At 44.0% G+C, this 16,766-nt stretch overlaps 1 protein-coding gene across 1 annotated transcript in view; it reads right to left on the reverse strand.

Annotated features, from left to right (window-relative positions):
* LOC119377890 (WD repeat-containing protein 7-like) overlaps positions 1-16,766 on the reverse strand; it is a 102,221-nt gene that overhangs the window by 69,419 nt on the left and 16,036 nt on the right. Inside the window, 8 exon segments of the mRNA XM_049411660.1 lie at positions 280-500; positions 622-645; positions 648-780; positions 6,897-6,979; positions 10,508-10,670; positions 14,371-14,461; positions 15,158-15,303; positions 16,088-16,207. Of these exon segments, the coding sequence (XP_049267617.1) occupies positions 280-500; positions 622-645; positions 648-780; positions 6,897-6,979; positions 10,508-10,670; positions 14,371-14,461; positions 15,158-15,303; positions 16,088-16,207 (981 nt within the window).

Here is a 16,766-nt window from a genome sequence, read left to right on the forward strand (position 1 = left end):
CTCTGGCGTGTGAAAAACTAATTCGTGTAAACGACACCAGGCGCCAATCACTGTTAGAAACTTGTTGGTGACTGTGTGTTCCGGTTATTTATTTAGCCGCGTGCATAGAAATTAAATTTCAGGTGTTAGTACAGCGACGTCCTTGTCTGTCTTCCTTTTGTCCCTCGTTTTGAGTTCCACTGCTCCAACCAGTGTTAGCAAATACAGCAGTATTGCAACATTTATGGAATCTAACATTTTGCTGCACTAAGAGAAAAAGACAACAGCAGAGGCACTCACGTTGCATTCGTTTGGTGGCACGAGAAGCTGCAAGACTTCGCCTGCGTGGTCGCAGAATCGGTGCAGCAGTGTGCCCCCGTACAGGTCCCACATGCAGACTGAGAAATCTACGCCCCCGGATACCAGGAGACCAGCATCGTAACGGGGATGCACGTGGTTCGGATACAGCAAGCACGTCACACGGCCAATGTGGCCGCTTAACACTAACAGCTGCGGTTGATCTGTGAATACAGGTTAACACAGAGATGAATTCTCGTGGATGAATTCTTTTCCTGATGACGTTACACAAGTGTTATTTGCACATGGGAAAAAAGGTGAATGTGCCATGTGCCAGGCTCTTACCGTCGTGGTGTTGTTTCCCATAGGGATCTGCAGTATAACAGCTTGTGTGACCGACATGACAATGATGCTGCCGTCCTCCCTGCCAACCACCAAGCGTCCTTGCAGGGGCAAGTAGACGCTGGCAGAGAGCCTTGTCTCATGGTTTTCTCCAGGCAGCTCCTGGGACAAACAAGAAAAAACGTGTAAGAAAGCAAACATGAAGACATGATTGGCTCTGTATAGGTTGTGAAGTTTGTGTTAAGAGGGTGATAAACAGAGACCGGATTTTAGGCAAATACCTATTTGTTCCTTGGGCTCCTATCGCCCGCTTTAATATATGAGCATGATTTAGGGGTTAAAAAAGGCTTTCATGGTGTTTTTATAGTGCCCATAAATGCCTGTTTTCAAAATCAGGGCCTGTACAAACACTATTTAGCCTCAAGTTTTGTTTTCGAGTGCAGTGTGAGACCGCTATTCATGTTACCGGGCAACATTGACTGTTCGGGACTCTATGAGGTTCAACCTAGTCCTCTAGTTCAGCCAACTGCCGGAAAACAACCGCTAGCCGCTTTGAAATGGAACGTGCCGGCCAGCATACGCCGCCGCGCTGACATGGCGCAAGTGGTTCGCAATTGCGAAATTGCAGAGATCAAAGAAAGAAAATGTGGTGTCCATGTGGTTTTTGATTTGTTTGCAATTTACTCTTTGAGCTATTCACCGACAGGGGAGAAATCGTCCCTGCGTGATTCGATCTACCAATACGAGACATCCCTCAATTGTTTTGTTTAAAGTTATTTGCAGTCATGTAAAAATATATTGTGCCTTTGTTTATGACGTTGGAGGGCCAAAACATTGTTTTGCCTGTCTGTTCTAGGTGCCTAAAACACGTTTCTTTAATGCCTAAAAATCTGGCCCCTACTGATAAACAGGCATTGAGTCAACGTTCTGAAAAACCTTCTCTCACACAAGACAAGATAAAACATTCATATTTTAAAAATCTATTCTTCTTATTACTACTATTTATTTTATTTATTTGTTATCATACTTTTTTTTCTAGGGCAGGCAAACAATCGGATTCTTGCCACATTCTCATCATTAAATCATGACCAGCATTTTCAACAGCAGTCAGTTTTGAGGCTTGCAAGCGTATCTTTTGGTATTTAAAATTCGTGCCAGCTAATGTCCCAGCCTAACAGTTTTCATGAACAGGGCTCTATGTGAAATGAAATCTTGTCACAACACATCCACTCTTCACTCACAATGACATGAATAGAAAAAAATCCCCGAAAAGTATTTTAGAAATAACAAATACTGAATAAGTGTTATATTTTCTGAAAGCTAAGGAATTGTGCTGCCAAATTGCAGTAATATCTGAAAAGCTGTCTTTTTTTTTTTTTTTTTACCAGTCTCCCCTCACCTTAACCTTTTAAGAGTCACTGCGGCGACAAACAAGTCAGTCAAAGATGTAGTACATTTACAACAGTGGCTTCCTGTCTGAAATATTGCACCAGCTCCGAGATGAAGCAAACATATTCCCAGAAATGCAGCTACTTCTCAAGATTTCTGAACAAAATTTTGCATAATGTAGATGTCCCTACTTCCCCAGAACTGATATTTTCACTTCGTAGCAGGGCTGCTGCCACCATATGGTGACCTAAGAGTATCCCCGGATCACATAGTGCACTGCGGCATGCTTACACTTGTGCAAGTGTACATATTACATTTAATACTGTGTAGCATATCGAGTTGCAGATATCCCAAACACCAACACTAATCTCCTTTTTTATCACTCAAACTTAAACTGTGAGACGCTTGCTCATGCGGCTATCTTATAGGTTTGTAGTGCTCACGGACTGAAATGCAACAATTTAGGGCTAAGTATAATGCACATACTTTTGTTTCCACTGTCTTCAGTATGGTCATATCGCTGTAATTTCGACTCGAACACTTACATCAGGGCCAACGTTACCTTTAGTGGCCAGATTTGTAGCGACATTGTGGTATGTGAGTTCCAGTTTCGGTTTCATAAAAAGTGTTTATGCCCTTAGGGGGCGCCACCTTGTACATATGCGCAGCACTGTATGAAATAAATCAGTTCCTGCTTGGCTACCGGCTGCTGCTGTACTTCCTCCCGGCCGGCGCTTCGGGCGCCGTGCCCTTTGTTCTCCGGGCGTCGCGTTCGACGTCCGATGCCACATTTGGCGACGAGTTCGACGGATCCACGTAAATCAAGATAAGGTGGGCATCCGGACTTCTTTATTGTGCTGTCGTCTCAGCACCCTTGCCTGATATCCCACCACTGCTGTATTTTACACGTTTGACTTCTACATTTCTGACTTTTCGTGCCGGTGTCAGTCACGAGGCCTACTCACGCTTGACGTCTCTCCTGACCTTCTGCTGGACGCTCTCTTCGGCAAGCATGAACGCCGCTATCCCTCCGCCTCCGTTTCTCCAGTGCCCCGGCGTACCACCTATTCCATGGAGACAGTGGCGTCCTGTGTTGCAGGTATACATCGACGCCGTGGCCAGGGACGCCTCGCCGGAACACAAGAAGGCGCTGCTTCTGAACGCCTTAGGCGTCGAGGGACTGAACACTTACCTGCGTGCCGCCGAAGATGAGCAGCAGCCGGGAGCCGACCGGCCAACTCAGGAGGAGACGCCGAACGTGTACGACGCAGCCCTTGCGCTGCTCAGCCAACTTTTCGACCCTCAACCGGACGCAGCGTGTCTGCGCGCCCGCTTCAAAGCTCTGTGCCAGGGACCGGACGAGTCGGCGGTCCAATTCATTCACGAAGTACGCCGACTAGCCAAGCTGTGTGAATTCGGCGCGGCGAGCGACATCCTTGCTTACGACCAGATCGTCTCTGGCATCGCGTCGCCGCAGCTGAAAAGGACTTTTTACAAATTGGGCAAGGACTTCACCGTGCAGAAGGCGCTCGACATTGCAAAGGAGGAGGAGCGCGTTGACCGAGCCTTGCTACAGTTATCCGGAGTTCAAGTCGACACCGTGTCGTCGCGTACAGTTCAAGATGGCGGCGCAACTCGCCGAATTCGTCAAAATGGCGGGCCAAATGGTGGCCGTCCTCCCCAAGCTTCGCCGCAAGATGGCGCCGGCGGGACTTCGTCTGCGTGCACCTCCTCGCCCACCACTGCTGCGGACACCTCCTCTCCAGCTGCGCCGCCGGGTCGCGCGGGTGCCTGTTACCGCTGCGAATCGACCCGGCATTGGGCCAACTCCGCCGCCTGCCCAGCCAGGAGCCGGATGTGTTCGCGATGCGGACGTCGTGGACATTTCGCGCGGGTCTGCCGCACTACTTCGGAGTCTCCGACCGGTCATCAGGGCACATCAACGGTGACCAATACAGTTACTGTCCTACAAGTGGACGAACCGGTCACCGCTAGCGGACTTCTTCATCTTCCCGTACGGATCAATGGATCCATTTTGAATATGCTCATCGACACTGGAGCGGCTGTGTCGCTACTTAACGTTCAAGATTACAAGCGGTGCTTCCCGAACATCAAGCTTCTTCCATCAAACGTTATCCTGAAGAACTATTCGGAACAAGCCATCGTGAATTATGGATACTTCAAGGCTTCCGTTTCCTACAGCGGCAACGACGCCTGCATTACCTTTTACGTTACGGACAAAGGCAATTCACTACTGGGGTTAGATGCCATCCGAGCCCTGAAGATTATCATCGAGGGTGAGACTCTCTCCTGTTCCGTCGTCGAGCCATCGGCACTTCCCGTCAATGCAGCGTTGGAGCCTCATCGTCCGTTCACTTCGGACTCCAGTCCTGCAGAGCATACGTTGCTTCAGCATGGTCGTCGACAGGGTGCCAGCAGTGGCATCCGGGTTCCACCGGCGCCCGTGCCAGCTTCCTCGGCAAGGGACTGATGCCCCGACTCAACAAGAGGTTCATGCAGTCATCACAAGGGCGAGCTCATCGAACGGCAGTGCCCCTATTGTCCAGGTGAACATGTGTCGCGATGAATTTTTTCGCACTGCTCGTGAACGTGAATTGCCGCTGTCTAATGCCCCTCAGAATTCATTTTTCATTCCTACTCAAGTGTTCTATAGTCAACGGTACATGCATGCCGATCTTGCAAATGCTCATTATTGTCATACTTGTTCTGACGGTTCTTGCAAGGGCAATGCTTACTTTCCTGCTAATGACAGTGTACTCGAGCCACAGGGCTCCTTCGCGGCACCATTTCAATGTCCGGCTGTGGTGCCCAGCCAAAATGCTTCTTTTTCTTCTAACATACCTTCAGTTGAGCCACCAAGCTCCTTAACGGCACCGGTTCAAAGTCCGGCTGTGGTTCCCAGCCATCATACTTCTACTGAGTGCGTAGTAGAGCCACCGGGCTCCTTACAGACACCTTTTCAATGTTCGGCTGTGGTGTCCAGCCCCCATGATGTTTCTCCGTGCCCCGAGCACGTTTCAGAGTCGCAGGACTCTTTACAGGCACCTTACGAATGCTCGACTGCCGTGCCCAGTCCCCATGCAGATAGTTCTAACAATAATGGACATGATTCAGAGCCGTCGGGCTCCCATGCGTCGCGTTGTCATTTCCCGTCCTCAGCCAACGCTGAAGGACGCTTAAGCGAGTCATCTGACTCTAGTTATTCCTCTACGCTCTCAGCTGTGCCTGAGCAGCGCGTAACTGAGCCAGTAGGCTCATCTGAAGATGCAGAACTTACTGCTCCGCAAGGGAGCACTTCAGAACGAAATGCGCCTCGGCGTTCGAAACGGTTGCGTAAAAAACCGTCCAGGTTTAAGGACTTTGTGTCCTAAATTCTTCTTTTTCACTCACTGGTTGAAGTCAGTGTGCCATACTTGTGCATTCTTGTGTGTATGCTGTGCATCTATTTATTGTATAATGGTTATAAGTTCTACCGCTTGGTACACTGGTATGCTGTGAATTCTTTGTTGTATTTTATTTGTATCAGTGTCTTCAGCTAGAGTACGCTGTGTACTTTGCTTTTGTTCCCTTCTCATGCCGGTTCCTTTTCACCAATTGGACGTTACACCAAAAGAGGGGGGGGATGTTAAGGTGTGTACTTTTAAGGTTGTACACGGTATATTTGTCATTAATCACTGTATAAGGATTTAAAGCCCACATGTCCTTTCCATTCTAGGGGGGGATGATGTGGTATGTGAGTTCCAGTTTCGGTTTCATAAAAAGTGTTTATGCCCTTAGGGGGCGCCACCTTGTACATATACGCGGCACTGTATGAAATAAATCAGTTCCTGCTTGGCTACCGGCTGCTGCTGTACTTCCTCCCGGCCGGCGCTTCGGGCGCCGTGCCCTTTGTTCTCCGGGCGTCGTGTTCGACGTCCGATACCACAGACATCATGTGGCTGTCTCGAACAATTGTGCATACCAAGCGTTATACTAAAAGTTTTGATGTCATAATTCAACCCGTGATCACTGGACATTACAGGTGGGCACGCACTAACGGACAAAGGTGTTAATGTGCACACAATGATTTGTGCTTACATACGCGCCAATTTTAACTCATCGAGCAACCAGCAAATGATCAATGCAAGTTTCTCAGTTGCTTTGTTCTTATAGGTGCATCAACACGGAGTTTGCTTGCTTACATGGCATATCTCATTCGCAATGGCTGTGCAAGCTGGAGCCATACTCTTTAATGACATACATTTTTTCTTTCCACCCTTATCGGTATGAGGTGAACATGTACCTATAAATCAAATAACCTTTCTTTTTTAAATATATGAATGCACTCTTCACTGCCTGAAATAAAAGTGAACAAGTTGTTTTAATTTTTTTGTAGCATAAATTAGTGTTTGGGCTTTGTGAGGTAAAGTAATCAGGAATGCACACAGCAATGCCTTCCTCATTTTTCATCTGGTGTATTTCAAGCACAGGAAAAAAAAGGCAAACTACACAGATTCATGTAAGAGCAAAGCAGGAAGTCATGATACTAGACATACCTATCAAATACTAAAATGCCCAATTCTAGATAATACACACGCATGAAATACATAAAATAGCTGGCTTTTTTTTAACTTCCGTCGTACTCATTTGAAATTTCCGAGCTGCAGCTGAAGTACCTCTTCCGCGTTTGTAAGTTCTTTCCACTCAGTTGCATGAAACGAGGCCCTGTACGTTCACAGGCATGTCTACTACTCTACAGCAAAAGAATCACCCTAATAGTTTTACAGTTGCAGAAAAGGTCTCGCTGCGACCGCAATGTTGCTTACGTATGCAAGTGCATGCGTCCGAGATAATAAGTAAAGCAGACAGATAATGTGAAAGCGACTAACCATTTTGTCCATAATGCCAGGGGGCGGAGGCTTCATTTCACCCCAAGCATCCTGTAAAGCAAGGCTCAGGAAAGGTTTCATTTCTGCAATGAAAAAAAAAAAAAAAGAAGACATGAGGAGACAGCCAGATTGTGACATGTTAGTGATAAAAGTCCTCTTAGCAAGCACCATACCCAATTATGGCACTGCTACGCAACTGCACAATGAAGTCCACTCTAAAACCCCATGATACTGAATGTATACCCATTAGGCTCTTGTTAAGCAGAATCCGAAAAGACCAAGAAAATATGTTCCATTTAACAGGCGTTCCGTTTACTGAGAGATGAACAGAGGTGCAGAATACAAGCCCGAAACCAATCATATATGAGGCAGTTATTTAAGCAGCTATTCAGTTTAGGAGATTTCCATTTACTGAGAGTCTACTGCATATACACACTATGCTGAGCCCGACACATTCAAGTGTGGAAAACCTTACGAAAAGCACTTAGCACTAGTTTCATTCTTAATATGCTGAAATAAAAGTATCAGCCGTGTTTAGTTTCGCAAATCAATTACTGACTAGTTACTATAATAATTGAATCTTGCCTCAAATAACTGCACAATAGTTGGCTTTTGTACAAATGTGCTCTCTACACATGGAACTGAAGTTTAGAAAGTTATTCAAATTTTCCTTGATGTGAAACCATGTTTGGGCATCATGCAGAATTACAGGATATATATATGCTTTAATGAACGGCACTCACTTTGTTGACACTCTAGTACTAGTCTATGTCTACAGTGTTAGTCTAGACTTACAATCTAGCTGTCTGGACTGCTACTCAAGACTGGCAAAATGCTAGCTGAAGTCGCTCAATGCACTGTACAAATTAGTGGAAAGGTGCGACCATCATGAAAGCTGAGTCTGGCACAAATCCAAGCAATTTTACGCTCGCCAAAGGAGAAAATTGATCTGCATGTTCTTTACAATTATGTGTTCTGTTTAACAGTAGACCGCACTGTACACACTAAAAAAAAAAAAAAAAGAACGAGACCATTTTCGTGAAATCACTGCTGAAAACAATGACATTTAAAGCATGCCGTGTACACCTCTACACACTTGCAAATAGACCTGTACTATGAAATTGACCCACAGGGCCCAGCAGAGGCATATATGAAATATGCACAATGTGTGTAGAGTTGAACAGCATTTCTGTAAAAAAATGATAATGTATTAAATATGTGCCTTGTATTTACTTAAGGGAAAAGAAGTGCTGCTGTGAATCATACTTGCTGCTTGTGCCTCAGTTTTGTCTGTCTTACTACACTCAAAGCTGTGTAGCTTGCTGAGCCTAGACAGAACAGCGATTCTAGTTGCCCACCCCACTGTAGTCCTTTTTAATCGTTAAACGTCTTTTTACCACAGGGTGATCATCTACCAATATAATAATTGCATTGAAAACTTTTGAATCAGCAGATACAGCGGAACCCCAATTATAAGACTTTGAGGGGACCACACAAAACTGTCGTATAATAAAAAAAACTAAGATTATAGGCAGTGAAGCTCAGTCTTGCCCAAAACAAAGGTACAGACCTCTTGAATAAGCCTGCAGCATGAACCTGCATTACTCCGAGGAAGATAGATTAAATTATTTAAAAAATGACAGGCAGGCATTTGAGGAGGTGTGAGCGAATCTTAATTCTCACGTTTCTCACGATTAAAGAAAACAATTTAATCCACTGTGCACATTCTTTCCGATAAAACAAGTACGAAAGTTGCCCATACGTCAGAATCTAGTACGGAACCAAAACCACGTTGGCAAATGTCCTGCATCAAAATGGTATATGCAGCGTCAAATGGTGATAGAGCACATCAGTTGCAAGTCTGCAGAGGTTCATTTCGCATAATATTGCATCATACAACCCCTTCAGGCACTGTTTCCACATATGTGGACACAACTTGTTTTGCCAGTTCTTTGGACAAGTGGCAAAGAAAGAGCAAGATACACTGTGCATAGGACGAATTGAACCCTCCTGCAGAGACAACATTCCTCCACTTAACCTCACTGTGCTGCGTATGACTAGAGCCAATCACTTTGAGGAAGGCACTACAATATTGAACGGGTCGTTTGACGTGGCATTTTCCAGGAGCATTGTCAAAAGTGTTTTTCTTTGCTCAAAATGAATACAACTAAAAACAAATTGTGCAGGCATTTCGAACCTAAGATTTCATTATTTTAATGCCAAAATGGAACATGATCGACTAAGCTATAGATATTTTATTGCATGCTCATTACAACACTTTACCTCCCTTTATTCACTGAATATAATACTGAGTGCCTTGAAATAATGTGTGAATTTGACACATTTGCAGATAGTCCATCATAATTTGCACCTGAAGGGGACAATCAAGGCTTTTACAGAATTGAGTCATACACTAGGTTCTGGCAGATTGTGTCCATGGACAAAAGATACGTACAAAAGAACGTCCATGGACAAAAGAATTGATTAACTTGACTAGTCCAGCATTTTTGGGTTGAAAAAATGGACATGGCATAAAAGTAAACATAAAGGTGTACGATTTCACCGAACAATTTTGCCTCAAGGAGCCCACTTGCATAACAAACGATTGTCACGCCATTTTTTTACTTTTGAAACAGCGAGGTTTCTCATGTACTACAGGATTTCATTTTGAGATGCCACTGATGCGATAATAGACGTCATGCGCCAGAGAAACACTGGGATTTTTTTCAGTTTCTGCCACTTGATTCACTCAATATATTCAATAATGATAATATATAAATCCACTATAGCAATATTGACTATACCAGACCTGCCATAGTCAAACCTTTGTTGAATTCCATCTTTACAGTAGTGGAAGGACTCTGAATTGTAATACATTATTTCCATGGCGGTTTTGCCGGGATCAAACTGATTTGTCATAGCATGTGATCGTTGCATGACCAGGGAATGTATAATTCAGTTTCCACTGTATATATGTGCACAGCGAATGCGGGGTAACTGACACAGCCACTGTGAAACTGCATCGAGCTAGGAGGAGCCAACATGTTCAGCATCGCAGTTATTAGGAAAAAAGTGTCCTGCAATGAAGTTTGCAATAATTTTGATAAAGGGCTTTACAATGCAGTGAGAGCTCCTAGAAATTTGAGCATAAGCACATAAAAACAGTAACCATTTTTTATGCACACCTTTTTCCTTGGTCACAGCGGCCAGCGTTTAGACGGCCTCCATTAGTTGACGTGACGCTGAGACAACCACCACATCAATAACTGGTCATCAGTGACTCGCCGACAACAACTTTCGCAGATCACTACGCCTATCTTAATCTTCCTGAAATGAAAATGCGCTGGCTGCAGTTACAAGGTGTTTCAAGCTCTACAGAGAATGCAATACCCTTCAACATACACTCTGGGGATGCGAGACATTCTGAATTGTTGGCTTTTGGTTAAAAGAATGAGATGCTGTCGAGTTTAATAATTTGGGGTAAGAAGCTTTCTGATGACATTTCCATGAGCCACAAGGCGAATTTTTACGTGTAGGGACGTCAACATCGTAAGTTTTTGAGATACACCGTACACAAAGGTGCACTAAAGGGAGGGCGTGCAAATACTCACGAGCAACATTTCCATTTCGGCGTATGTGAGCCACATCACAATTGGCTCCGTCCACAACATTCCATACAACGATAGATCCATTGCAGTCTCCCCTAAGGAGCATTTTGTGAAAGCCACCCCGCGTGCCCAAGAAGTATCCCATAGAAGGAGAGCACACGAGCCTCTGTAATGAGACACAAGAGTGGACACTATTAGACTATTTCGGAGGGGCTGGGCCCCCTCCAAAATTTTGATGGAGGGGGGTGTTTTACCGAAAATAAACAATGAAAACAGGTGTTTTCCTCAAATGGTCAAGGCCTTCAGCAAGAGGGCCAGGTGGGCCCCCTGGCCCACTTGCTGGATACCAGCTGAGCACAGCATTGCATGGCGTGTGCAGCTTTTTGACCCATTAGTCACTAAGTACAGTAGACACTCAACAATACCTCATTATTGAAAACATCGCTTTATTAAAACCTTTCCCTTGTTCTGAGACCAACTCCCCCATTTTAGAACAGAGTATTCAAGGGAGATCAACATCAAATTCGGTTTTGTCACGATGCAACATATTTTTGTTATATTTATGTTCGTGAGTTCATTTGCATCTTCCGCCCCCCCCACACATTGGCCCCATGAGGGCTTTGTAAGACACTGATAAATAAATTAAATGATAAACAGGAAATCTATGCAGAATTGGTGCATACTACAGCTTATATATATATTAGAGCTGTGCGAATAGCAAAATTTTGGGTGCGAAGCGAATTCGAATAATAAAGATTGAGTGCGAATCGAATCGAATAATTTCGAATAATTTTCGAATATTTCTCAAACATTTTTCGAATAATTCGAAGTGAAATTACAGAAAAAGTTGCAGAGAATCCCTAAGTATGTTCTTGTGAGATAGCAACATGAAAGTGTTTCTTTTCGCGAGGTTGATGAAGCGCTGGTGGGGTCATATTTCATAGTTGTCTTTCTTATCAAGAATGAGGCAATGTAGAGGCCAAATTGTATTTATGTACATGATTTGGTGCAACCAAAGTGTTGCCGACAACACTTTACACGTGATAGGCAAAGGTGCCATTTCCTCAGCCTCTCCTCCTCTTTCAACTTCTGTGGAAGGCCAACTGATGTGGCAGACAAGGCTCCCTTCAAGTCCGGAGTTACAAATCTGCCTCGTAGATGTCGATAAGAACATCTGAAATTTTGGATGCTAAAAAGCTTCGGCGTCCGATTTTTCAGACTTCCTGCCCAAACTTCAGGTCCAAAACAGCATTAATTGAGCCCCCAACTCTGCCACATCTTTCATCTCCATATTGGAACCAGCGTTTTCTTGAGTTAATACATTTGCAACCGTAGCGGAGCTTGAAAGGCAGCTTTGCCGTAATACGGGGGTGTCATGAGGTGAAGCATATTGAAAATCTAGGGACCACTTCCAAACGCACTTGACTGTCTCTTGCCTAAGTTCGACCGTAACGGAGCTTGAAAGGCAGCTTTGCCGCAATACCGGGGTGTAATGGGGTGAAGCATGTTGAAAAATCTAGGAACCACATCCAATCAGACGTTGACTGTCTCTTGCCCAAGTTCGACCGTAACGGAGCTTGAAAGGCAGCTTTGCCGCAATACGGGGGTGTAATGAGGTGAAGCATATTAAAAATCTAGGGACCACTTCCAACCGGACTTTGTTTCTTGGCTAAGTTCGACCGTAACGGAGCTTGAAAGGCAGCTTTGCCGCAATACGAGAGTGTAATGAGGTGAAGCATATTGAAAATCTAGGGACCACTTCCAAACGGACGTTGACTGTCTCTTGCCCAAGTTCGACCGTAACGGAGCTTGAAAGGCAGCTTTGCCGCAATACGGGGGTGTGATGAGGTGAAGCATATTGAAAATCTAGGGACCACTTCCAACCGGTCCTTGTCTCTTGGCTAAGTTCGACCGTAACGGAGCTTGAAAGGCAGCTTTGCCGCAATACGAGAGTGTAATGAGGTGAAGCATATTGAAAATCTGAAGGGGTCACTTTCAACCGGACGTTGACTGCATTTGTCTTTGGGAAGTTCGAATAGTTCGAATAGTAAAATTTCAGTGCGAATCGAATCGAATAGCAAACACTATTCGAAAAATATTCGAAATTTCGAATATTCGCACACCCCTAATATATATACAGTGGTACCTTGTTAACTCAAACTCACATATCTCAAAAATCAGCTAAGTTGAAATTTTCCGTGGTACCGAATGATTTCTCATAGATGCAATGTAGTTATTGCCCTTTATCTCAAAGTATTTCAGTTGCCATTTTCGGATATCTCGAAAACTTGACTGAGAGTGCAACAAAAACTTCACCGTCGAACCGTTTCACAAGGTTTTTGTGAGGCAGCCACGGTTACGACAAAGCAGACATGTTTCCCGAATGTGAAGTCGGAACCTAGTGGCATAACTTTGTCAAACAACCCAGTGTCACGTCATGTGATGCTATGGACGTTCACAGAGGCAGGCCCTGCAGAATAGCACGGTTCATACACTTTGTTTTGTTTACCATCAGAGGTGCGATTTCAGTATTGTTTATTTACGCAAGGCACGTCACGCGGATATTTTCGTCGGCCGTGCGGTGTGGTGAGGATAACACCGCGAACGCAAAGCAAGTCACTAATGCTGCAAAGAAAGGTAGCCCTAATCAAAGAAGTGGATTCGAGGCTCGAAGTTTCCGGATATCAAAACAGCGCTGATTGTCTGGCTGCATCGTGCAAGACGAGCCTAGCCTTCCAGTCACAACAACATTGACAAAGAAGGCCGATTCTCTGGACTTAGCGGTGGGGTACACCGATCTCACCTGCAACATCGGCTGGTTTAACCATTTTCTTAAGCGAAACAACATGGCGTCACACACGGTGATCACGGTAGTGTCGACGCAGCTACTCAAGGAGTGATGACATCAGCCGAAAAAGAAACATGCTTCGCCTGATGCGAAATAAAGTTAAGTGCAGTGGCGAGGATGATCGCCACATGCGATGTGTTAAGCAACTCGAGAAAGCTATGCTAGGTGCAAGTGTTACTGCGAAGCAGACCAGCCTTATTCGGTCTTTCTGCACTAAATAAAAAGGCAGTGCCAAAAAAAACGCAGCTGGTTGACAGTTCTGGTATGTCATTATTTTGCTTTAAAACCTTTACAAAGAGCCAGTTAGGCACTCCTGTTAAGAAACCGGTCAGTAGTGATACTAACGTTTTTAGATAGAACTGGACTTCACAATGAAATTTGGCAAATTTTGTTATCTCGAAAATCTGCTTATCTCAAAATTTTTCCTGGTCTTTCCTACTTCGAGTTAACCAAGTATTACTGTGTGTTTATATATATTATATATATATATATATATATATATATATATATTATAATATATATATATATATAGTAGTTATAATCTTACAGTAATGTAAACAATGCTGCAAAAGCCACTCCACTATTTCGCAACAACTCCTCAATGTCTACAATTGCATCACACATGCACAGATAAAACATGTACTCATAATCAGCTAAATTTTGCCATTTTTTTGCACTACAGTCGACACTATCATAGTAAAGTTGGATCTGGCACAATCACACCTTCATAATATTCAGCATGTAATGTGGGATATGGTTCGGGAAGAAGTATTTTGGTTTTCGTACTTGGTTAAATGAACAATTTGTTCTTCCAATGTTCGATATACAGACATTCATGTGCAAATAAGTTTCACAAACTTTCGCACTGCATGAATGTGCTGCCCATTACCGTGGCTATATTATATCTGGCTTCTCTTCCATTGAAAAAAAAATTGTCATAATAAAACCCATTTCCTGTCCCAAGGACTCTATTTTCATGGTTGTTTACTGCAATGGTTTGTCCATGACTAAAACTTGCCTTATCATTGGGAACAGCAAGCACACAGAAGAGGAAAGCATGGTCTTCAGGGTTGGGCCCAGTGCGAAACTCCCTGCTTTCAACAATGGCACTGCGGCAGCACAAGAAGTACGTGAAGCATCAATGTTGGATACTAACAGAAACAGTTTATCAGATTTTTTGTAAGAGCTAACACGCTGATCATTAGATAAGAAATTTAAGGTCAGCATTCTACTTTATAAATTCATCAATACCCTTCCCAGGTGAAAATTTGCAACTGAGAATGCAACTAGTCCCAAATGTCTTTGTGTCAGTTAAAATGGTTCATGGAACAATTCCCAGCTGGGACCAGTTGGGTCAGTTGTGCTGGCACAACAGTGTGGTGTCTGGGATTTCTAGTTGTTTTCTTGTATTCAAGCTATTTGACTGTGATCTCTTTTATTCTTGCCATGTAACTGGGCCTTTTACAGCACAATCACTTGGCGCTAAATTAACTAAAGTTGAACAAATGTGGTTAATATCCAAGTCGTCATGGCAACCTTGTGTAGTAGCATTTCCACTCGTCTTTCCTTTGTGAATTTTTTCTGGTTTACTAAACCTCTTCTAAAGGCAAGATTTTTTAAAACATTTTGTTGGTGTAGCTGAAGGCTAATTTATCAGAAATGTGCAAATAATCTTTCTCCTTATGCAAGCAATATGCCCGAGTGTTTCATTGACACTTTGCTGTGAATGACTTGCTCAATAACACTGGCACACTGACATGCACAGAGTTGTGCTTTAGGCTATTTTTACCAATGGATGAACTCACTTGGCTGGCAGCTGATAGAGATAACCACGACCCTTATCACTCCACACGCACACACGGTCACCAGAGATGAAGTCCCCTCCCATCCACCGCTCATATGGCAGGTTGTCCGTTGAGCAAAGCAGCGCGAAGTCATAAGCATCGTAGATCTGACGAGAGGTAATCAAGAACACAGTCCTTATGTCACTAGAGCTAATGTAGAAAGAGTTTTCAACAAGAAAAACGTTGCATGCATCCGGCTCCGGCAATCACAAAAAAACTCAACCAAAAGTAGTTTACCTTCATTTGTTTACACATCACATATCAATTGTTAGCCCTCTAAGACACATATTCCACATTTACGTAAGAACACTACCACAATTGTAAATGGGATGGCAGCCCATGCATAACCTAATTACTCTGCTAATTGGCTTATAGAGAAATGCTGCCACGAAAATCCTTTCATATCCAAATGCACAATGCAGGCAGTTCCTACAATAATTTCAACGATTAAGTGCGCATTCTTAATGGGCAAATATGGTAAGCCCTGATAGTGAGCTGCTATTCTCCTTGAAAAATTTTTCTAGGACAGTCTGGAATTAGGTTCTGAGTGATAAGGGCTGGTCACATTACTTCGTCATACAACGAAGGAGTGTTCTCCCACCAGAACTGTACATTATGTCAAATGACAGTCTTTATACGGCACTTCTGTGTATTTGAATTTACTTTTAGTTCTTCTAAACTTACCTCCCTTCTGAGATGCCTGCAAAGATGATGCAGGTACCAAAGAAATAAAACTCTACTGTCCCCTAGTGCTGCCAAGACAGATACTGCAATGTATTAAACAAGGGCTGACCTCCAGTCCTCTCGATAATTTCTGTGCACAGCAAGTTCTGCTACCGTGACGTGTGCACTGCATAGAGGAAACTCCAAGCAGGAAAGCTTTGCCCTTACATGCCAACAGTTGGCCGTCACCACAAGTATGGTGCGCTGGTTGTAGGCACAGCACGCTAGCCACAATGTGCGCAGGCACTTGAGAATCTTGGTCTCGCTCTCGTACAGGGGGCTCGGAGACTGCAGTGAGAAAATTAGGTTCAAATTAGTCAGAAATTAGGTTCACCAAATTTTATTGCGATAGCAATTATATGGACACTCTCAGCTGATTTGAGTCGCCGTCATGCACTTGCGAGGAACCCACTACGCTATAAATCATTGTAATTTTTTAGAAGTAGGGAAGCAGGCACTATGCCATTTTTCGTCATTCTACGGAGAGCCGTGGTACATGCTAAACGCATGTAAGGCATTATGCGATTTGTTGATGCTGTGCCTGATGACGAATTATGGCGGAGCCCTTTGTAATGGGTTAGAAGCATTCAACAACCTACTCGTTAAGCAATTCGCATTGTGTGACGCCTCGTTACAGAATTCGCGTTGTGCGACGCTTGGTGCTTATTTTACTCTTCTACCGCGCTCTATTGCATATGTTAATGTGATTCCTTCCCGACATGAAGCCTGTATAGGACCTTTTGCAAAGCAGTTTCAAGCACCGGCATGGCTCAGAGGTTAGATACTGGGCTCCCATGCAGAGGGCCAAGGTTCGAACCTCGTTCCATCCTAAAATTTTTTTTCTTAT

The sequence above is a fragment of the Rhipicephalus sanguineus genome, unplaced genomic scaffold (assembly GCF_013339695.2).
Source record: "Rhipicephalus sanguineus isolate Rsan-2018 unplaced genomic scaffold, BIME_Rsan_1.4 Seq602, whole genome shotgun sequence".
Taxonomy (NCBI): domain Eukaryota; kingdom Metazoa; phylum Arthropoda; class Arachnida; order Ixodida; family Ixodidae; genus Rhipicephalus; species Rhipicephalus sanguineus.